The sequence below is a fragment of the Staurois parvus genome, unplaced genomic scaffold, assembly GCF_062004578.1.
Source record: "Staurois parvus isolate SC_StPar_1 unplaced genomic scaffold, SC_StPar_1.0 ptg000155l, whole genome shotgun sequence".
NCBI lineage: Eukaryota > Metazoa > Chordata > Amphibia > Anura > Ranidae > Staurois > Staurois parvus.
In genome coordinates, this window is record NW_028317951.1 from 9,077,964 (window position 1) to 9,102,124 (window position 24,161).

A 24,161-nucleotide genomic window follows, 5' to 3' on the forward strand; every position below is an offset into this window, starting at 1 on the left:
TACTGCCTACATTTCAGCAGCATGTGGATGTTCCCACGCGGAGGGAGAATACCTTGGACCACATTTACACTAATGTGCATGGTGGGTACAAGACTATCTCCTACCCCCACTTGGGGTTATCAGACCATATATCACTTTTTATGGTACCAGCTTACTTACAAGTAATCAAAAAAGAAAAAAACTGTGTTAAGGACAGTCAAAGTGTGGTTGAAAGACGCAACTGTCACTTTGCAAGACTGCTTTGAGCGGACTGAGTGGCAGGTGTTTAGGGATGCAGCTACCACAGGCAATTAGCTCAATGTGGAAATGGCATATGTGAGTAAGTGTACAGAATCAACTGTTAAGAGAATTAGCACTTTCCTAATCAGAAACCCTGGATGTATAGGGAGGTGAGGATACTGGTTAGGGATAGGAATACTGCCTTTAGTTCAGGTGATAAGGCATATAGGATGGCAAGGGGAAGGTTAAGAGTAGGGATTAGAGGCCAAGCAAAGGTATAAATTAAGACTGGAGACGGATCTGTGATGTACTAGTGCTAGGACTATGTGGAAGACTATTCAGTCAGCTGCAGGTTATAAAAAAAAAAGAAAGGCTGACACAGGGGTACATGAATCCTCTTGACCAGAGGTATTGAATCAGTTTTATGCCCATTTCGATCATCAAAATAAGGATACTATCGTTAGGCTCCCTATACTATCTAGGGATATGCCTCTTAAAGTCTTTTCTCAGGATGTGTGTTTGGGGTTGCTGCATGCTGATGTGAAATCACCTAACATTAACTTAAAAAAAGGTTCATGTTTTACTTCCCTTTTTTGCTTCCACTTCCTGGCCCCCCAGAAGGCAGTGATGCAGCGCTGGCCGCACAGATGCCCCCCGGGAAGACAATGTCACTGATGGCTTAAGAGAGATCCCATACTAAGCTGCAAGACCTCACAAGATTTTGCAGTATTCTAAATTTCTTGTTAAAGAAAAAATTTTCTTCCTGAGATCTTGCAAGATTACAAGGGAAGGCTTTAAAAAAAAGCAGTGCATAATTGAAGCTTATGATGTCATGTTTCCATCTTAAGTATGCACAGGACAATATGAATTTCAAAAAGGTGTGTGAGCAGGGATACCGGATGAATAGGGGCAACCTGAACAAGAATCCACAAGACAGAGAGGCAGCTAAGTAGGTAAGTGTGCTTGTATATATGTAATGTATTATATATTATTGCTGTTTTTTGCAAGAGGGGAATCCTATTTAACAGTTTGCTTCATATGCCTTTGAAATGCTCATATGAAGTGCTTCATATGTGTTTAAAGTGCATTAATTTTTTGGCCATGTTCACGTGGGCATATTTTAGCATGCACCTGTGTAAGGCCCACACAGGATGCACAGGTATTACGTGTATCAGCGTGCAGGCAGTCCCATTCACGTCAGTTGAAATGCAGCTGCTGCACAGACACTGCCACTGCTCCCAATTTGACAGCTGTGTTGGTACATGTGCATGCGGGTGAATGGAATTGTCTGCACAGAACACCTGAGCATCCCCTGCACACAAACATGGCCCTCACATTGGTCTATGCTTAAAAACATTCATGTGAATGAGGCCTTTGGATATAAAAAGAAAGCTATGAAAACTTTTCTTTAACATCTAATGATCTGAAAATCGGTATGCATTCTAAATGTGTTTAAAACTGACTAATTTAAAGTGGTTCTAAAGGCTCAAGGTTTTTTACCTTCATGCATGCAATGCATAACATTAAAAAAACCTTCTGTGTGCAGCAGACCCCCCCCCCAGTTGTCCCCCTAATACTTACCAGATCCCTTTTTCGGCTCTCCGGGAGCTCTCCCTCCTCGTGAGCCAAGACAGCAGCAGGAGCCATTGGCTTCCACTGCTGTCAATCACAGCCAGTGACCCAATGAGGAGAGAGGGGGTGGGGACGAGCCACCTTTCTGTATGTAAATTGGGAGCAAGTTTGCTTGGGTGTCCCCTTAGCAAGTTGCTTGCTGTGGGGGCACTCAGCAGGAGAGAGGTGCCAGGAGTATCTGTGGGGGACCTTGGAAGAGAAGAATCAGGCCTGCTCTGTACAAAACCACTGCACAGAGCAGGTAAGTATAACATGTTTGTTATAAAAAAAATTGCCTTTCGCATCGCTTTCGTTTAAACTCCTTTGCAAACAAGTATTTAGAAAGGTGTGTCTGCTATCAAAGTAAACTTTACATCAATGTACATTTAGCAAATAAATGTCTGTGTGAAGTATAAAGTTCTCACCTCCTCAACCACAGCACTGATCATAAATGCTGGTCCCCACAAGAACTGTTTATACACATCCCAGGTGTTCTTATCTTCGATGAATCTAATACGGAAACAGATTTTTTTCTTGTGATAACAAGTGTTCGCATATTTTCCAACAATATTATTAATATTGTCAGCAATAGATACTCACTCATGCAGAAGGGGTCTCACCACAGTGGATCCTTTAGTATGAGCATCAAATAATAATGTGTACAAATAAGGTAAAAGAGTATATCTAATGTTTAGGACATTTCTTGATAATGCTTCAAATTCTGCATCAAAGCTTACTGGATCTTGTCTCTGTAATAAAATATGTTACTAAATAAAATGAAAACATACATATATACATGTATGCATTTTGTATACAGTCCATCGGTACACCAAGTTCTCATACCATCTGTACTATATTTCTAACTTACTCTGAGCCTTTTTACCTGCATCAGAAGATAACCCATGCCATATCTGGCTATTGAGTGTCATACAATGAGCCTTGGTCTTGACAGAACTCATAGTCACTAATCAAAAATCTAATTTAATAAACTGATATTTATAAACTGACATCTGACATTTTGCATTGCTACTTTAATGCCGTCTAGCTGGACCAACAAAACAGAATTCAACTTCACTTAGGAACTTTCTGTGTTGCTCCATAACAATTTATCTGCTTCCATCTAAAATCTTTCCATTTAGACTAAATTGTTGAAAATAAGATTCTAACTATTCCTTGGCATGATTATTAGTGAATACGCCAATATGGCTATCCCAGCTAATTTGAAACCATTTATGTTATGGTAGTATATATTTTTCTGTACAAATAGGGTCCTCTGTTAAATTTTACACATTTTATTTCACATATTAAATGTCACAAATAAAGACTTAGAAGAAGTCTCCCAGCACAGCCACATTCCCCAGACACTGTAACAAGTTCTCTAGATATCAGCTATACAACCTACTATAATTACCACAAATGAAAGCAATATTTGCAGTATCATTTTACAGTCCTGTACATTTATTGTTATCCGACATTCGGTCTTGACTATTGTTTATACATCACAGAATTGTCAGCACTGAATTATTGAAATAGTGACTGCTGTCATAGATAACATTCAGTGCTTGAAAGATGATGTGATTTTTTTCATCATTTCTGAGCTGGGAAATAGTAAACGTGATCAATCTCTCTATTTATAGGAAAGAACTGAAGTTTAGTATACCTTCCATCCTATTCCATTGTGGTTCCGTGAATATGGGTAAAATGCACCAAGCTCCATCCAACGGGCACATAATTCATATGTGGTATCTTGAAAGAAACCACAAATGTCTGCTCCAGTCTACAAATATACAATTAAACTGTGTTATTTTAAACAGTTCTGCTCATTTAAGAACACATTATTATACATTTAAACAAATTACTATATTTAAACTGTGTAACTACAGTATATTCTTTAACCACTTCCAGTCCGGACACTTTTACCCCCTTCCTGTCCAGGCCTATTTTCAGCTTTCAGTGCTATCACACTTTGAGTGAAAATTGCACGGTCATGAAACACTGTACCCATATGCAATTTTTATCATTTTTTTATATTTTTTTGAGACAGATAAAAATGTATTTTGGTTGTATTTATTCACCACTGGGATTTTAATTTTTTTGCTATATAAATGAAAAAGTCCAAAGATTTTGAAAAAAAAGAATTTTTCTTATAAAATTTTGCAAATAAATAATATTTCATCATAAATCTTGGCTAAAATGTATTCAGCTATCTTTTTAGTAAAAAAAAAAAAATTAGTTTATAACCAAAAATTATAATTTTTCAAACATGTTTTTTACATTTTTCTTTTCTTTTATTTTTTTATATTATTAATGTTTTTATTTTTTTTTTAACATACTGTCACCTTAGCAGTACAGTATCACCATAGTGACACTGTACTACTTGTGGGGGCTGACGAAGGTTTTTTTTTTTTTTTTTTTTTACGCTGATTGCTTTTACATCCATAAAGGCTGTAAAAGCAATCAATTCTCCTTCTCTCTGACTGCATTCTTGCATCCATTGAGAAATACTTTGAGAGCTGTGATTGGTCACAGCTTGTCACATGGTACAAGGCTGTTGTGAATAGCCTTGAACCATGTGACCTCTGTGATAATTCACAGATTTCACTAGTAGTAAGCAATGATGTCAGGAAGTGACATCTTGCTTACTACTATTCATGTGATCACTGATATGCCAAGCAGTGATCACATGATCGGGACCTCACACAGAGGTCCCGTACAGCGATCGGTGTTCCGCTGTGTCTCTCTGGACACAGCAGCACCAGACTGCAGTGCCGCACGCTCCCAGGGAGCGCGCACTGGCAGGGAATGCGGGAAGACATTTATAAATGGCCATCTGCTCCTGCACTGCTCCCATCCAGCCGTTTATGTACATGAGCCAGACGGGAAGTTGTTAAGGCCTCGGTCACACCATATGTGCAGAAAAACTAATGGAAACTGACATGCAGATTTCACTTTCAGAAACATCAGCTTAGATCAGTATTCATGCACGCTTCAATTACTTTTATACACATTGCAGATTCCTGCGCATAAGAAATCTGCATGTGATAATAGTGTTGTGATATGAACACGGCACCTAGAGAACAACTGATTTATTTGTGGCCTTGCAGAACAAGTGCAGAAAAACTGACATCTCTGCAAAATGGTGTGAAGGAGCCCTAAAAGTGGTCGGTATGTTTGGGTACTTGGGTACATTTATCTCTCTGCATTTCAAGCTTCTTTTTTCTAGCAATTACAAACTCTTTCTATGTAGTATATAAAAAGATTTGGAGGGCTGACAACACCCAACGCTTATGTAGTTGGGATATATTATTATTAAAATGAATAATTTTCCAAGAATCCTCTACCTGCTATACACTGTGCCCATAGGACTACCACCAGTGTTCATTTCAATAGATCTTTACTCAAATTATTCATTATTATTGTACAAACAGTGTTCAACAGTTTCTAAAAGCACTGTACAAACACGTCACAATACAATAGCAAGTACAGTAGCTGAGTAAATTGCAATATTACAGTAAGGCACACACAGCAAACAGTACATTTCAACATTTCAGGGATTACACCAATTTACCCAGGGTTTCCATTTTCAAAGATGGCATGTGATGCAGATCTGAGTACAGTGACATTTTATATAGATAATTCATTTTAATTAATGCAATAGCAATTTGTGACAATGGTGAATCTGAATATGATTAGAACATGCATAACTATGGTACAGCAATTTTTCTGGAAATTTTCAATCCCTAGGTTTAGGAGAGCCAAAGCAGGACTAGGTGTTCTGAATATTCCAGTGATTTTTGGAAATAAGTGGAAAGATTTTCCATCAGAAGCTAGTCAAGCTTTTACATGACTATAGAATATTATTATTTGTATTAATAATATACAGGATTTATATAGCACCAGCAGTTTACACAGCACTTTACAATGAAAAGGGAGACAGTGCAATTACAATACAGTTCAAAACAGAAGAAATAGGAGAGCCCTGCTCATGAAACTTACAAGTGTTCCCATATGACTGCACCCCACTCACACTGAACTCCACTCACATTGAACACATGCAAAAATATGGGACAGACTGCATATATAGGGAGACCTGTCTCCACCATTTTCACCTTTAAATCCTCTAGGTGAGTTTCCTTGGTATCAACCAGGGTAAGACGTAACATTCTTTGAAACATGGGGCAGAGATTGGAAAACAAGGTTTTTTAAGCTAGTGCCTACTGGAGTCTCCTTCTAACGCAGCTAAGACAGCAGTTTGGGGGGGATTGTCATGGACCATTGGCAGATTTTATACACAAATTGACCCCAACCTATGGTCAGTGACTTCTATACCCAAATTTGAGTCTTTCTGTGTCTTACATAACCAATCCCAACACATCTTGTCCTATATTTATAAAGCTTTGCTACCTAATTGTTCGAAGCAGACCCCATACTTGGGGGGATTCATCCTAGCTTCAGAAAATCAGCACACTTTCGATTAGCTCTAGGACTTAGGAGATGTGTTACATTTTTTTCTGCTATCCCTAGATGCTGGTGGGACTGAATGCAGGATGGTGCTTTCATGCACCTCTGTTGGTTCTGTCCTATAATTCAAAAGTTCTGGAGGACAATATCACATTGGATCCAAAAAACACCCTTAGACCTATACAATTCACACCTCTACACTACCTGTTTCATGCCACTCCTTCCTCTCTCAAGGCCTATAAAAACAGTGTTACCCCACATCTTTCAAATGCTGTGAAGAGTTTGATACCCAGGTTTGAAAGCAGGAATGCTTTAAAATTAAAATACGCAAGTAGATAGGATAATGAAAGCTTAGAGATGGGTTTTTACTATTGGAGATAACCTAGAGAAATTTCCAGGCATCTGGTCGGGTTATTACTCTTTTGAAATTAGCGATAACGTATAAAACTGCCTCACCTGCCTAACTGATACATCACATGGTTCACATAGTCTATTGATTGCACCCTAAGCAACCAAAAGTTTCTAGAGTAGTGGATCATCATAATTTGTATGTATTTGCTTGTAAGGCTCTCGTGCACTGACTTACAATTACTGTGATCACTTAAATATGCGGCCGCATATTTGCCCTGCACGCTCCCAGCACAGTTACTGGTGCCTCACAGAAAGCAAAACAGTCACATGACCCTAAACCCCGACCCCTGCCTCTCGCATCAGAAACCCCTTACAGAGCTGGGAAGCATCAGCGCCAAGGGGTTAAATTTAGCTATGTACATAAGGCTTTCCTTAATTTCTTCTCCAAAATTGGATTCCTAAAAAAGAAAGCTTGTTACAGTTAAAATGTCATTAACCCTTTCACTGCTAAAGAGGTCAGAACAAAATCCTCCCAAAACAATCTTTTGTTGTGTTAGTCCTGTGCTTTCAGAAAATGTATGGTTTGGGAAAAGGGTATATTTAACAAATTCTCAAAGCTGCGGGTAAAAGAAAATGAAAAAAATAGCAAAAATGATATAGCCACTTGAAGTTAAAAGTAGAGTGCAGGACCTGGCAGCATAAAGGATTAGAGAAGAATACCAAAAAATGTTGCAGAAGGGCAGATCTGCCCTAATTTTGTTTCTGAATTTCTAGCAACACAATTGTCACTCAAATTCCTTCTAAGTACTTTTGGAATAGAAACTTTCTCTCTGGTGTCCCTTATCACACAGGCAAATCAAACATGCACCTATAATGGCATTGTTCATGTTGAGGCAATATACTATGTTATATTATAGTTTAATTATTTTCCCCTTATTAATTTACCCCATATTCATTAGTATCCTATATTTTGCCTAGGTTCAGACTAACATAGATGTATTTTTGGGATGGGTGAGCGTGGTGTACGTAAGACCCAAAAATGAACTTATCTTATTTGGTTTCCTTTGATCTCTTAAATTATTATTTAAGCATTGTGTTATATCTGCAAAAATACCTATTGATCTTGACAAAAATCCAGAGTTGTCATGTCTTAAGAAGCTTAATCAGCCTTCCCAGTTGTATTCTGTGGACCACAGACAACCTCCCTGTTATGTTATGAAGATGGTGTCTGTAGATTAGGTAGTCTGTAGCTCAGCAAAAAACAACAGGTCAGGGCTGACACCATTCCATGTGATTTCAGTGCAGCAAAGGCATTGTATGGTCAGCCCATAACAGAAAATTAGAAACTGTGTGAGTTTCTGCCAAGATCAACAGGTAGATTTTTGAAACTGCAGACTTGAAAGGAAGAAACATGGGACATGTGTATGCATTTCAAAGAGGTACTCCATACGTTTTTTTTTCCTACCCTGCACACACGTTAAGTGATCTTATCAGGCCAATGAGCCATTTTCTAAAAAAAAAGCCAAGGACCAGGACTGGTTTATACAACCAGAACCAGAATTGGTTTATACAACTCACTACTGCATAGCTGGTTTAACATGCTATGTGATTTCAAAAGCTGTGGAACAAAAACACATTATCCTGCTGGTACTCTGCCTCATCCAAAATTAATTTTTTTACTACTCACGTAAGAATATCCAAAAAGACTGAAATCCATCATTCCTACAAAAACAGAAGAAGAAATTGAGGTAATGTGCTACTATAATGCATTTTCCCTAATAATGTATTTTCAAATGAGTGCTCATTACAGTCAACAAAAATAAAACTGAATTTATTAGGTAAAAGGGTTAAGAATATAAATTTGAAAATACTAAAATTACATAAATGGTTAGGTTTTAAAAATATGTATATAAACATTTATCTATTGCCCTCAGGGTATATAACAAAAACCTAGATCTGACAGAATTCATTTTCAGGATGCTCACCAATAATAGATTTATCCATTTGATTCCAAGCAGCAGTGTTGTCCCCAAGCCAGTGTCCTACCCATCGTCCAGAGGTTGGATATGTGGACCGGCAGACAACTATTCCTCTTTGTCCTGTAATACTGCGTAGAGAGCTAGAAAATAATAAAGCTTTTAGTTTTTGTGTTTATCTAGCTGCCTAGCATAGAGCTGGACTTTGCATTTAGCAAAAAGGGTGCAGAATCATCTTCGATCGTTTAACAGCATGTGTGGGAGAAGAAAAAAACAAAATGCTACTTCAACCAGATCAATTGGTTGATTGTCACTAGATTAGCATAATATACCTCAAAAATATGTTTGGAAATAACTCAAAAAATCATGTTCGTGTGGTTGAGGATAGAAAGAAAAGATGGAAGAGGAAAAGAAGAATCTTGAAAGAGGTCTGCTACTCCAAACAGACCCAAGACTCAATCCTCAGTAGTGACAGTGGAAGAGATATTAGGGCTCTAGTAGAGAATCAACAAAACCTGGTGGAAGAAAATGATCCACCCATGGTTGCCAAATTTTAAGATGCTTAGGGATCTTGTCCTGTATGGTCTCTTCAATTTTACTACATATCATAGCTTGAATAACTCTACTTTTAGTCTCCAAACTGCATTGTGGCAGGGTCTTCCAAGCTTGCACTATTGTTTGCTTAGCTGCCGTCATAAGGTGGAGCAATAGGTGCATTTGAGCTATACTGAGATCCATGGTATTATGATTTAGTAATGCAAGGATTGGATCAGGCTCTAGGGAAATGCTAGACAGGGTGGAGGCCATCCAGAAAATCTCAGTCCAGAATTGCTCCACAAGCGAGAAGTCCTCCACCAAATATGGAAGTGTGAGCCCTCTTGCCCACAGCCACGGAGGAGTAGCCAAGTACAAATTTAGATATTGTTACTGGGACAAAATACCAGTGCATGTACTTTGAAGTTTGTTTCAACTGCTAGAATGTTGGTATAATTAAAAAATGTATATTGCTATTTGCATTATTAAGCACTCACTCAAAAGTTGGTTTGGAATGTGACCATCCATATAAACTGTGGACATCATAGTGGTTAACTGGATCTCCATTAGGAAGGTACTGTCGACTCTCCATGCATAAGGTCTTGTGTGCTAAGCCCATATGAGAGGATTCCAAACCTGAAACATAATAGCAGGTTCAATATTATTGCTTTTATTTCATAAACCTTGCTTGATTTAATTTATTTTCAACATGGAATAATGAACTGTTGTTGACACAGAAATTTGTTGACATAGAAAAAGTGAAAAGTATTGTAGATTCTTCAGATGCACTTTAAATGTAATTCAAGGGGTCAGGATGTACAAAATATATGCTTGAAATTTAGATTAATGCAGATTCAGATTTAGCAACTCTTCATATAACTCCTGAGGATTCCAAAGCTAAGATCTCTGAACATGTGCTCTTAACTGCCATGGCTATTATATTGAGTCTTGCTATCTTTTTTACATGTATTACTAATGTAAAATTAATGATATTGTCTAGAAGACTCTTTTATTGGTATATTGTACATCTTGCATTATACATACTACCAGGGTTGTATGGTAAATATAGTATATGCAGTATATGCAAAACATCAGCTACAGATTCCTTGGTCAATCCTTGAATTGTTTGTCAATCGGAAGGAATGGGGGATAGCAGGTGGCCAAGGCTTAAAGTGTTACTAAACTCACAACAGTAAAAGCAGCCTTTAAATGCAGTAAAGAATGCTTGTTATACTCACTGTGGTACCTAAGGGGTTAATCATCTGCCTTGTTTAAAAAGTCTGTTTGATCCTGACTTCTTTGCCCCTCCTCTTGTTCAAATGTCTACGCTGATAAGACAGACTGAACCCGTAGTCCTTCTGCACATGCTCAGTTTCGCGTGTATTCCTAGACAAGTTTTTTTTTTCTCGGTAGAGTGCATGTGATCAGAACAGGGCCAATCAACACTGTCCACACAGAGGTCAGGGGTTTTGCATCCTCCTAGAGCAGAAAGAAAACTCCTCCTACAATCTTTAACCAGTGCTCAGCTGAAGTCACAAAACTGCTCTAACTGCTGATAAGAAAAGGTATTTAGCAGTTTATATTTTCTAAAATAATTGTATTTCCATGTTCTGTGTGCTGTGGGAGACCAGATATAGTGAATGTCTTGGGTTTAGTAACACTTTAGATATAGAAGCCAAGGCAAATAGGAGATTCCTGCATACGAACCTGGAGCCTGAAGTTAGTACCAGAAACCACCTTAGTGGACAATATGGTTCACTTTAAGATGGACTGCATATTTTTTTGACTTGAGACTCTAAACATTTTTAGTTATACACAGCTAATATGCATTCTATAGAGAGAAGGAAATAATGAAAACTGACATGATGTGTGATAACTGGAACACTGGGCTCTCGCCAAAATATTTTCTCTAGAAATGTTTTTGAGATTGTCATTCTGTGGCTGGAAGATGAAACTTAAAGATATTGAAGCTTTGCCCCTAGATCTAACCCCTTAACGTGGAACATTACCCATAACAACTTGATAAAAAATAATGTTCTTTAGCAAGGAGCATACTGTATTAATAATTATGCTACCTAAATTAGTGCATGCTGTAAATTATCTCCATGATTGCTCCTGTATCTTCTTGCTGGAGGCTGCCAGTTTGCTGAAGCCCAGACACCCCAAGCAACAGTAAATCTTTAGGCTGTCAGCAGGCTGGCCCCTAGTGGCTCTGATTTTCGACACAGTGCCAAATTATACACAGCAACAGAGCATGTGCAGAGCAGGGTGAGACAGTGTATGAATGGATTTTAAAAAAGTATAGGCACTTATTTTTAATGTTTTACATAGCTTTACCTGCAAAAAGGGCCAGCATGAAGTGATCTATCAGACCTTCATTTTCTGACTAAAGGAGATCTTCACTTAAAGGGATAGCATGCAGAAAACCAACATATTTGTTTATAACTAGTGATGTTTTTCCTTTGGTTTTATACTGTAACAAAGGTAGGGTCTAGCAACTTACCTAACCCAATCACCTCTTTGTTGGTGCCAGTGGTTGATAACAGCCCTGTGCCTGTAATAACGGAGTTGGAATTTGCAAGAGGAGGTCATATTTTTTAACCAGATTCTGCAAGTACCAGCCCAAAATGGATTTTAATATACTACATTAACACACAGATGGTCTACACTGCTATTGCCATTTTGTTTAGTTGGGGAAAACCAAGCAATTTGGATTGCTGGATTGGAATCTAAAAAGTTTTCTCATCTTTAGACATGAAACAATCATTTGTTTAAAACTGTAACTAAGATATACACTGTATTGCAAGAATTGAAAAAAAACAAAAAAACAGGGAAGTAAATCAAATGTCATTCATACTTGGCATATATGGAGGTCTGTTCAGGGCTTCATTCCCACAACCATTAACAGATCCGTGAACAAAACTAGCAGGTTCATTCATATCCTACACAAAAAAGTAATAATAATGAAGACTGATTAACTTGACAGTTCTTTGTATCCTGGTTCCATTTTTAAGATAAATCTGCAAGCTGATTCACCCCAAACACAAAGACATTCCTTTGCATAAATTACATGTCAAATACTGTTGATATGCTGGATAACTTCTTTGCAATCTGAAATAAGGGTCTCCCCAAAGTATTTTTCAAGCTAAATTTAAATCTACAGACATTTCTACCTCTTTATATAGAGCTATGGAGACCATACCGGCTTATCCCTATGTCTAGAAACTAGGCATAAAGCAATGATATAGCTGTAAATCAGGTAATAGTATATGCCATATCAATATACTGTAGCACAGGCATAAGCAGTAGCACAAATAATATATCTTAAGCTAGTTTATATTCTTGTGATCACTTTGTTGAAAGAAGTGAAGGTGAGTTATTTAGAAGGAAGGCACATGAGTAGTCCTGTAAGTGAGCATGGGTACAGGCAACTAAGGGAAAAGGAAAAATGGACAATAAACCTTTCAGCTGAGCTCAAAAGGCATTACAAATAGGATCTCTGTAGGCCTGTTACCATCTAAAACACTGTGAGGTAGAAGTGAACTGGTAAGTGGTACTTTAAATTAAACTGGCACTTTCTAGAGAATCACGGATCACTGAGTACCAATCAAATGCCATTTGTGTCAGTGACACAGGGCAAGTTTGTGGTCAGTGAAGTCAGACCTCTGATCTGCATACATGAGTTACAGGTGTCTGACTCATAAAATACAGAAACAAGAGGGTCAACACTACAGCAATGTTTCAGAATAAAAGGTACAGCAACATGTTTATTCTTCACAGGGCAGGATTTGCTTCATATGTATAGCAGAACAGCACAGTTGTATTTCAGCTCTTCTCTAATAATTTCTACTATTTGCGTTGCAATAATCTTGCATTCTTTCTGTACTTCTTATAACTACAGACACAATAATACAAGTTACCCTAGGTTGGTGAAATCCTAAATTTCTAGTGACTGCACTGTTACCAGCATGCCTCCTCTAGAGCACATGGATGAGTCTAATGCTTCTAAACCATCAACATGGGACTCATGCTGAAAGGCTAATTTCTTGCTAGAAACTAATAAGGTCACTGAAGCTGCTCAGAAGCATGCTGTGCTGCTGATTGTCACAGGACCTAAGACTTTTTCAATTATTCACTTCCCTGTGTGCCCTGCTAAATCAAGTGTCTGATCTTTTGAGGGAATTATTAGACTTCTGAAGGCTCACTTTTACCTGCTTCTGCTGAAACCTTAAGTAGTTTCATTTTAACAAACTCAGTACATAATAACATGGCTTTAGAAAGAATAGAGCAGTAGTACATAAATAGATTTGTGTAGATTCTTCTTATCTACTTTAAGATAATGAAGATTTACACATAAACATTCTAATACTTTATTTAACATCTCAGGTTATTTTTTTTTCATCACATGATCCATTCACCCAGGTATAGGATAATTTTTTCTTGACACTAAATACCCCCCTTCTATTAAATGAAAGCATTAAAGGACACCAAAAAAATCAGGGGCTAACATTGCTGACCTCCTTATGAATATGCTTGCTGCTCGGCATTCTATGGCTTCAATACCTCTTCAAGGTCATAAGTTGCTAATCCAGATGCGGGTAAGCATGCTTGGTCTAGGCCAGTGACACACAGCCTGATACACTATGTGGCCAAAGGTATATGAGCATTAACCATCACACCTTTATGAGCTTGTTGGATATCCCATTTTAAAAACATAGGTAGTAATATGGTGTTGCCTTAAATCTTTATGGACCTGCTTTTGTGCACATGGATACAATCACGCTGGAGCAGAAAGGGCTTTGACTCAAAACCCTTCACTGGAAACACCCAATTAGTACAGTACCCCTTAATGTAAATGTGTTTGCCATGTAAATACATGGAAGGGTCAGGTTTCCACAAAGTTTTGGCCATAAAGTGTATTTGGGCAACTAACATTTTCAGAAGAAAAAGGTTATCATTGGTAGACTATGTATTTCTTTCCTCACATGGGGTTTTTAAGCATTAGCTGGGTAAGTTCAGTTTAAAATGTTACATGGTAGCCCAATCCTGTGATAAAATATTGCTTTTATGGTAAAATCACAGAACTACTTGCATTATACTCAGTATAGATCTGGTGTGATGGTACATAAGGTACAAACTATATGTGATTTTTCAAAAGTGGTTTGTTGATATCAAGTATAATTGTATTCTGTATGTGCACTGTTGCAACTTTCCACTATGTGGTTAATTCTTCATACAGTATGTTTAACATATCAGTCCAAGTAGACACTGGGAAAATTTGGTATACAATTTTAACAAAGAAATTAGTAATTAAAAATGTTTGTTCAATGTTGATTATATTTTTCTGTATTGCTTTCTTCCTCTGTGAATGCTGCCTATCTGTACCACAGGATGCTAATAGTTTTTAAATCATAAAAGACTGATGTACATAAACTATTAAGATTAATTTGCGGAAACAATAAGGTTTTTTATTTCAGTAATGGCATTTTCCTTAGTTAGTTTCTTCTAATTTAGATGTTTTCAGAGAATGTTTTCATCTGAGAATTACAGTACATCTTCACTCTCATACTCCCTTGGAACATAGTGCTAATTATAGGAAATTATACAACTGTGGGGGCGTTATGATTTATGATATAGAAAGCTCAATATGGTGACTTCTTTATTACCAAGCTTCACAGACACACACCATTTATAAGTACTGCTACCGCTCTTTCCAGTTAAAGGCCCAGTAAACTTAAAGTAAACTTTGTTTGATAACATTGTACAGTAACTGTCCAAACACCACGTTATGTTCACATGCCATACAAAAGATATATCACATGCTATATTTATATATTAGTCAAGAGATTGTTGCTATTTATATTTACTGCAGAAATATTATATAAAGAAAAAAAGAAAGATAATAAAGAAATAGTTTAATATAATAGTGTTAACATATAGTAGAAAAAATGTCAAGAGTGTATCAGAAGTGAAATGCAAATGTGTGTAAATACACACAGTTATACACACATGCACACACACACATACAGTACATACATGCATATATACACAAAGTACAGGTATTTGTAACTGGTGCATTAGATATGTATTTAACAGGTCTGTATTCTAAGTTTGCAAGTCCACTCATAGACCTAAACATGCTGGGTGTAATACTATTACAAATAACTATCATCATCACTATCAGTTTTACTTACAATCCACAGTCCGTCAAACCTAATATAATCCCTTCGATATTCCTCAATTTCACGGTGCCACCACTCTGCAGTTCGGTTAAGAAAGAAGTCAGGGAATGCAGCATAAGCTCTATAAAGCTATGATAAAAAGAAAAAACTCACATATCACCAAATTCTGCATCTCAAAAAAATCCTAAAGGTTGTTGTTCACCAAGACTGTTCCAAAAATGTACAGTTTTAAAGAGTAAGAGGAAGAAGTTGGCTTAATAGAACTGCTGGCTTGTAGCTCACTTGAGGGCTATCTACGTGTACTTGGTAAGTTCCCCATGTACTGGTTACATTTCCTCATAACGCTACACTTACATATTCAATGTACAGTATATTCAAAACACCTCAAAATATGCCAATGTTGTATAGTGTTATATAATGCATACATGAGAAAATAAATGTAAAACATTTAAATAGTCTGCACAAATTCAAATCTGTCCAGAACTGTCCTGTCAAGTGTTTCTGGATAGAGAATGTAAAAAGAAAATGAGGTCCAAACTTGATCTGGATCAAGATACAGTATTGTATATATGAGTCTTTACAACAAAAGTAGGATAGCTTTCCCCTCTATGTATGCCCCTGCTGGACTTTTCATTTATTAAGTGCCAAGGAAGTTAAGACCTGTTAACACTGGATTATAATGACCATATTCCCACCTGATCTCTCCCACCCGAGCAGAAGGTCAGCACTAGATTCCCTCCATAAGAGGATTGATATCCCATGTAAACCCATTGATTAGGGATAGGCGTGGACCCCTCATTATATAAGAAAGGAAATTTTGCAACAATTAAGCAATGGAGCCATTAATGAAAAAAATTGTAGAGATGCTATATAGGCAGTAAAGAAATGAGTTGCAAAAGTATTGAATCAAGCTTTAAGATCAGGAATCAATAAAAAAAATCCATATGACTACCTTCAGCCCACATACCCATGGATCCCAGTGCTTTATATATTACTAAAATAAATACGGACCAGAAGTTAACAGAAACTAAATAGTAGTTGTGTTATTACCATTTCCTCTGCAAAACAATTCCTTTGTTCTTTTTTTGTCATACAGAGTGCTGTACAAGTTAATATATGTTAAAAAACAAACAATTGTTACTTAAAATACATAAAATAAATAAATAAATAACTAAAGACCCTGTCTTTAGCAATGGGTTGCAAAAGTATTGAATCAAGCTTTAAGATCAGGAATCAATAAAAAAAATCCATATGACTACCTTCAGCCCACATACCCATGGATCCCAGTGCTTTATATATTACTAAAATAAATACGGACCAGAAGTTAACAGAGACTAAATAGTAGTTGTGTTATTACCATTTCCTCTGCAAAACAATTCCTTTGTTCTTTTTTTGTCATACAGAGTGCTGTACAAGTTAATATATGTTAAAAAACAAACAATTGTTACTTAAAATACATAAAATAAATAAATAAATAACTAAAGACCCTGTCTCACCTCCAGGCAGACCTATTGTATCAGGTAGGGACTATCTTTGTTCCCATAGCAACATTTTTGAATAGAGTTTTGGCACTATTTTTATAGAATACTCCAGCATATACTATGGATAAATTATTTTTCAGAAATGAAATGTTTTGCCTTAGGTGATACAGGGAACCTTGTCCTTGCTAGTAACATAGGATGTTAACAGTATTTACTCCTTGATCAATCAAGAGGGAGGTACAGAAGCTGTTCCTAAACTAATTAGAGAGTGTACACAATATACTTCTGTCACTTTGATTTGTTTAAGAAAATGTTATTTATTTGAATAAAAAATTTTGCTTCAGAAAAAGTTCTATCTACAATGCTGTAGCATTGCCATGGAATCCAATCCCTAGCTTTTGCTAGGGAATTCATAATTTTTTTTAAATTAATAGTTGTAATTCCTAATGAACCTTATGGCAAACATTATGTCACCTATTGGTGCTATGTACAGTAGATGATGTGTTTGCCCCGTGGTGGAGCAAAATTAGATCCCTACACATCTATCACAAGTTTTTGAATGCATTTAATCTTTTAATCAAATGTTTTCACTTAATCTGTTTTTATCAAGATTATATACTAAAAGTATAGGGTACAAAAAGGAAAAAAAAAGGGGGTGGGGGTAGAGGGGACATCTTAACAAATCAATATGACCTCTTGAAGTCAGTAATAGATTAACTTAACAGATATGATCAGTAACTAACAATAAAACACCTTATTTATTCAGGATTTAAATGCAATTGCACCATAGTTTAAAGGATTTACAGTATATGCAATTCTACAGCATTCCAGGAGTGGCAGGAGAGATTAAGGGTGGCATACTGAGTTGTAGAAGACAATGATAGTCACAAAAACTTGATTTTTTAACTAGAAAGGGCCAAAAATGTTTTCTGGGTGCTTTTCAGTAATTCAAGAGGTTAGGCAGGGAGAAGAGGGGAAAAGTGGAGTGAGAGAGTAAACAAGAAATGGAGGGATGGATAGAAGTAGCGTTATGTGGAGTAAAGTCACAGGAAGGTGATCGTGAATCACTTTGATGAATGCTCACCAAGAACATCTTGTTCCACCAAGCAAAAGTGCACATCTGTATATAGGTATATGAGCTCATGCTAGGGCCAGTGTCCAGAAGAGGATCTATTTGGTTCCAAAAGAAATTGGAGACCAAAAGGGGTGAACAAAAAGTAGATACATGAAAGGCTTTCAGTAATACCAGCAGGTCATTAGGAGAGTGCAGGATATGTTTCCTACAATCTCTTTTAGCTGGCTATACATGGATAAAAATTCAGTCGGTTCACCAGGAATTGGCCAAATTTTCATCAATGTATGGCCTTTTCCAATCATGATAAATCTCGACTCAACGACTTATCACGAACCAGCTTGTTAATAGATGTTCACTTGATGACATCATGCAGCCAACCAGCTGCAGTAATGATCAGTACAATCTGACGGTGGGGGAGTTCCACTGTCAGAACACAATGACACAGCAGGAAGGAATCCAGCATCCACCTTGAATGTGATAATCGGCTCAGCCAGCTTAAGTCAACGGATGGGAGGGATTTCCCCTGCTGGTGCTCCTGCCCCCCCCCCCCCACTGATTGGTACCAGAGCAAGCCGCTTGCTCTGGGGGCACGGAATGGGGCTGCATACTGAAGGTTTTTTACCTTCATGCATAGAATACACAAAGGTACAAATCTTCAACCTTTAGAACCACTTTAAGTGTCTAACAAGACGCGTTGAGAAATAGCAAAATCTATGCGTCTTCAAAGTCCAGGATTTCTTTATTCCTAATTTAAGCAAGGACATCTCCCTTTTGTTGGTAAAAGTGTACCCAACAGAGAATGCCCCTAGGTTGGGTCGTAGCTGCATTCGTGAATCCTGGGGTCCCACGTACATTATAAAATTTGATGGGGTCCATTTGTGACTTAGTACTTAACTGCATTTATCTACACAAGAAGATCCTAACATTTCTGAGTTTCAGTTAGTTTCAATTAAAACTTCTCAATCTCAGCATGAGAGATTGGTTGTCCAAGCAGATTTTAAGAGTCCAGCAGTGACAGCAACATTGATTGGACAGAAAAGTACAAGAACTTTTCTTGAAAAGGAGAAACCAGACACCGAAAGCATCAATTGGCTCAGTCAATTTTTATTCGGCCACAAAAGTTGCTTTTATTACACCATAAGTGACATCATCATAAGTGACATCGCTGTGTGACTTCTCCTTTTTTGTATCTTCGCCTGGAAAGGACAGGCTCCTTGGATGGGCACCTTATCGAATTTGCAGTAATGGAGTTTTGGAGCGGTGGCTCGAGCATGGCTCACATGGGATATTTTTTCTTGTTTATCATGTGACCAAATGTGCTTTATTATAGAAAGGAGTATGCTTATTCACTACACTACAGACAAACATGAAATCAAAGGCACAGCACTTGCCTTTAATCTTTTGTGACCTTTGCTAATTTAATGTATATGGGAAAGACAGCACGGAAGGTAAAGTACAGTGCTTACACAGCATCAGCTTTCTATTCAGGGAAAATCAGTGCAAGCTGTATTAGTCATTCATTTGGTTTTCTGAATAATTGTAAGCCCAGGGGTTTGGATCTTGCTTTGGCTGCAGCTTTGAGGCTTCAGCTGTTATTTAGTGAACTTTCTTAGTCTGCTAGTGAACCGTGCACCTGACAAGGGGCGGAAACACTTGAAACTGTAAATTTCATTTAAAATAAATTTCATTTATTGAGCAAGAACTATTTGGGAGTATGATAACTTGGATTAGTTATTATTGGACAATTTGGAGCCTTTTGGTTAACTTTCACTCTATATACAGTATATATATTGTTTATATCCATATCATAATGTATACAAACTACTCCTTTTAAAAAATATATGAGGAACTCTGAAGAATGAAAAAGCCTAAACAATTGTATTGAAAAGTAACTGTTTATCACCTTCACTTGTGTATCCCAGTCTAAAGACAGATCAACATAGACATCGGGTATATCTGGCCAAACCTTAAAGCAAATAAAATATGAATTAGTATAACAATAAAAACTGGCAGACATATTACATAATGATATATGAGCTTCTTCCCACTTTACATAATTATAAATACCTTTCCCCATACTATATCATTACTATTTGGCCATTTGATGAACACATCGTCTTGAACACCTCTGGTAAAAGCTGGGTAGGGTTTGGTTTCATTTCCTGAAATGGCAGGATCCTATAAATTATCCATAAAGAAAGAAAATGTAAAGTGAATTTAAAATAATTAAATAATATTATTTAAAATGCTTAAAGTGGCCAAATCTGCACATCTAAGGACTAACATAACTGCTGGTAATATAATATGGGTCACAGCCAAACTCAAGGCAAACAGCCAAAAAGAGAGCTCTCTTACCTGTTCAGGGATTTGTTTCTGTCCATCCACTTCTGAACTGTATAGAGGCCCTCACACATCCCTGCCCTGTCTGACAGGGTAGAAGACCTGATTTTTCTCTGTTACAGTTTAGCAAATTTCCAAAGTCTCTTCCTTACCCTTACCCTGTGACTAGACAGTGAAAGTAGAAGCAGGAGATTGATGAGCTATCTCTATCACCTGGCTCTCTCTTCCCATGAGCATGTGCCTTGCAATACAGAACAACTGATTGGTGCTTTATATTGCGTCTTCCTTTCCCAGTCTGAACTCTGCTGTGCAAGGATTGCGAGAGTCTGATCCTAGGTCAAATTCAAGTACTTATACACTTTAAATGGCTACGTTCATCTTTTTAAAAATACTGTGCAGTTAAGGTGGCCCAGTAGTGTTAAAGACATTGTCTAGCTTAGTTATATAGAGCTTAGTTTAAATTAGATATATGTAGCCTCCTCTGCTTCCCCTAAGCTGGCCAAAGAACTACCATCCTGACAGATCCATCCTGTCCTTGCATAGAAGCTGGGTCTTCTTGACCACTAAGAGTGCTCTTGTTCACAAACTGGTGCATGCACAGTGCTCTTTCTCCTGTTGTTGCAGTGCTGCAATGGGGGAAAGAGAGTGCACTGCACATGCATTGGTTTGTGAACCAGGAACGGCACTCATTCCTGCTTTGCTGTGGGCACACTGAATGGTTAAGATCTTCTATAGCAGGATGGGGCAGATTTGTCTGGATGGTACTTTTTAGTCCAGGTATAGGGAAAGGAGATATCGCCCTACAGGTATACTATATAAATTAAACTCAATTTTTCTAAGTTGCTTTTTTTATACTACTGGGACCCCTTGACTGCACAAATTTTTTTAAGGTAAATGTAGCTTTTAAAAAATAAATTTAAAGATGTATTACTGAATACAGAAATGCATTTATTTGTTACTTGTATCTGTCTTGAGTTCCACTTTAAAGTAAATGCAAATCCTAACAACAAATGTCTTGTATTTTCTTTTTGGTCTGTTAAACATACTTTAGAAAACATTTGTTGCATCTGTTCTTTAAGGGCAAAAAAACAAAAAAAAATATTGATCATGTCAACACTGCAGAGTGAACAGAATTGCTCTGAATTTCTATGATTGTAAGATCAACATGATATACATGATTTTGGGATCAGCATGGTTGAATAATTTGTACAGGAGAGAGACCAGTCTAGTTGACCTGTCAATGATTTTATTTTAGAGTTGCTTAGACACATTTTGACATGTAACATCTTTGAATGTAAATTGACAGGTACAGGGAGTGGCAATGGGGGCATGTTGTGCCCCATTGTATGCTAACCTGTAGCTGGGGGATGGGACAGAAGACTGTTCTTTGATGATTTGGCATGTACATACCTGTACCATGTATTGGCTTGGCACAGGTACATAGGCAATATTCTGATGCTTTGGACTAGGGCCAAGCATGATCTTTCTGAATTTATGTCATTCCTTAGTTATAATGATCTGAAATTCACCATGCCTGTACTAAAGAAAAATATACTTATTAGACGTTTAGATTCTAGTAAAGAGGGACTGATTTTTGGTTATCAGTCTCTATAGAAAAGAGACAGCTGCGACACCATTCTACATGCATGTTGTGTATATCAATAGCCTCTGATACATAGCATACCATACAGTCAAGCGAAAAGCATTTTGAAGGGGAGGCAAAAATTTTGATGGAGAACCTAATGGTACAAGGGTACAGCATAAAATTTCTTAAAATAACCTATCAAAGGTGAAGGGTTAGTCCTGGGTTATATGTACAGTATATTTAATTTTGAACTTTGTAGCACTCTAACACGTTGAAGCCAGTTACCAGTTTTATAGGATATCACCAACAGTTGAGGGAAATCCTGAAAAAAAACTGTCATCTACTCACCAGTGATGTTGTATTGAAATACATCCAGGACCACCCTTAGGTGGTTTACAGATGTAGCAAATCCATTAGGGGCCAGGTGCTGCACAGCCACTACACTGGGAAGGATAGGGACAAGCCATTTATGAGGAAAAGGACATATGTCTGCAATGCTCTTGGATCAGGGAAGGTGATACAATTACTCTCCCGGATGGTAGCATTTATGCCCCTCATGTACTGTGTGTGGTACATTTTATGTAGGAAAAACAAAGGCCAGTACATTCAGGGAGCGGGAACACCAGTCCATGCATGTGCAGTCTCAAGGCACACACGTCATGTGTGATGTCACCTGTCGCAGTGTCCACCGTAGAGGGAGTATAAGAGGGGATATGGGCCGCATAGATGGCACAGGTGTTGGACATGGTGCAATTTTCCTTCCAAATATGTCCAGTGTATGACACAGGTAAACAATATGGCGTGTTGAACAACATTGTGGAACACTATTGCTGGCCGATATTTTACCTAGTATGTTATTATGTATACTTATAGAGGGATTTATTGTTTTCATATACAAGACCAATGTCCACAGTCGTAGTTATCCCTATGCTATATGGGTGGGTGGTGGTAACCACCTACTATTTAGAGTAGCCACGCATAGCAATTTCTCTTATACGCCTACTTTAATGCAATTTTGTTATCCAGGTAGGAAAACGTACTTACAGATGGACTCCTGGTGGGTCCATCAAACCTTGAGACAATAAAAGTTTATTTATGTATATCGCCATGGCTCCTATATGCCAATTCTCTACAACCCTCCTATAGATTATTATATTTTATACATAGCTTCACATCTGTAAGAATACCATATGCTTTAAAATCTTTTCCTAATACATGCTATAGATTGTCTACTCTCTGCTTGTTTCTGCATGTAGTCACTGGAGCATCTCCTTTACTTGCAAATATGCATAGGAGTACATTGCCTAAGGCCAAGTAATGGGCTTTAGGGAATTCCACAACTGGGCCAGCTGTGTAATATGGTTGTGGTAAAATATCCTTGTTATTGTAGAGTCTGGCTCACAGATTGTTGTATAAATTAAACTATGTATACTGGAACTTATGCTATGCTCATGAAAAATTTCTATTTTTATGTTTTTTATAGATTTCTCCACAGAATACTACTGAGGAGGCAATCTTACTAGCCGTGAAACACGTTGGGTCTGCCACTCTGCAATAATATGGACCTTAAGCTAAAAAATTATGTTTATTGATCTTATATACAGTATTTACCATGATATAAAGTGACATTGTGACGTGAGTTCGCCATCTTGTAATACAATATATTCTGAACCTAGGAATCTATGCTCAATAGGTTCATAAGCATGCCGTATCTCGTATTTAGGTTTATTGGTCAATTTTGGTGCGTGATAAAAGATCATATATACTATGTTAAAACTAATAAGCTTTCCACGCCTATTGGTAGACATATGGCATTGTGTCGCAAGCATGACACAAGTGTCATTAAATTCTGCAGCTCTGGAATGCATATTGGTTGATCTGTGGAGTGGAGATTTTGACAAAATAATTTTCTTTTCCTAGCCTGAATGAGGCAATAAGCTTTAAGTCATTATATAGTTATGTTTTTTTTTATGCTTTAGTTCTTGGTTTTCCCCTGAACAAGCCCCGTACGTACTTGTGGCGCAAACACCTAGTACATTATCCAAGGTTTATTTGAGGAAAGGGACTTGTCCCAGAAATGCGTCACCAAGCCGACCGTACTGATAGTTGGACACCCTGCCATTTGTGTGGCCATCTCCATGGTCTTACAAGCTTTGCATACATGCTATGTTTGTGAGTATATTTTTGTCCTTTTTTCATTTCAAATAAACCTTGGATAATGCACTAGGTGTTTGTGCCACCTGTATGCTTTTTTCCAGTTGTTGATTTCCCAATCTGAGGAGGGCTGCATCTCTGAAACAGTATCCATATGCTACCTTTTGTTCTGGTTCCCCTGGCCTTCCTTTG

The 24,161-nt window shown here is 37.4% G+C and overlaps 1 protein-coding gene across 2 annotated transcripts in view; it reads right to left on the reverse strand.

The window, feature by feature from the left end:
• Positions 1-24,161, reverse strand: part of SI (sucrase-isomaltase) — a 302,245-nt gene that overhangs the window by 139,615 nt on the left and 138,469 nt on the right. For both annotated transcript variants that reach the window (XM_089675454.1, XM_089675455.1), the window contains exons 32-41: positions 19,958-20,068; positions 19,794-19,856; positions 15,347-15,463; positions 12,010-12,094; positions 9,650-9,788; positions 8,628-8,761; positions 8,330-8,364; positions 3,491-3,607; positions 2,431-2,579; positions 2,256-2,340 (exon numbers count right to left, since the gene is read on the reverse strand). In XM_089675454.1, the coding sequence (XP_089531580.1) occupies positions 2,256-2,340; positions 2,431-2,579; positions 3,491-3,607; positions 8,330-8,364; positions 8,628-8,761; positions 9,650-9,788; positions 12,010-12,094; positions 15,347-15,463; positions 19,794-19,856; positions 19,958-20,068 (1,035 nt within the window). The remainder of the gene's footprint in view (positions 1-2,255; positions 2,341-2,430; positions 2,580-3,490; positions 3,608-8,329; positions 8,365-8,627; positions 8,762-9,649; positions 9,789-12,009; positions 12,095-15,346; positions 15,464-19,793; positions 19,857-19,957; positions 20,069-24,161) is intronic.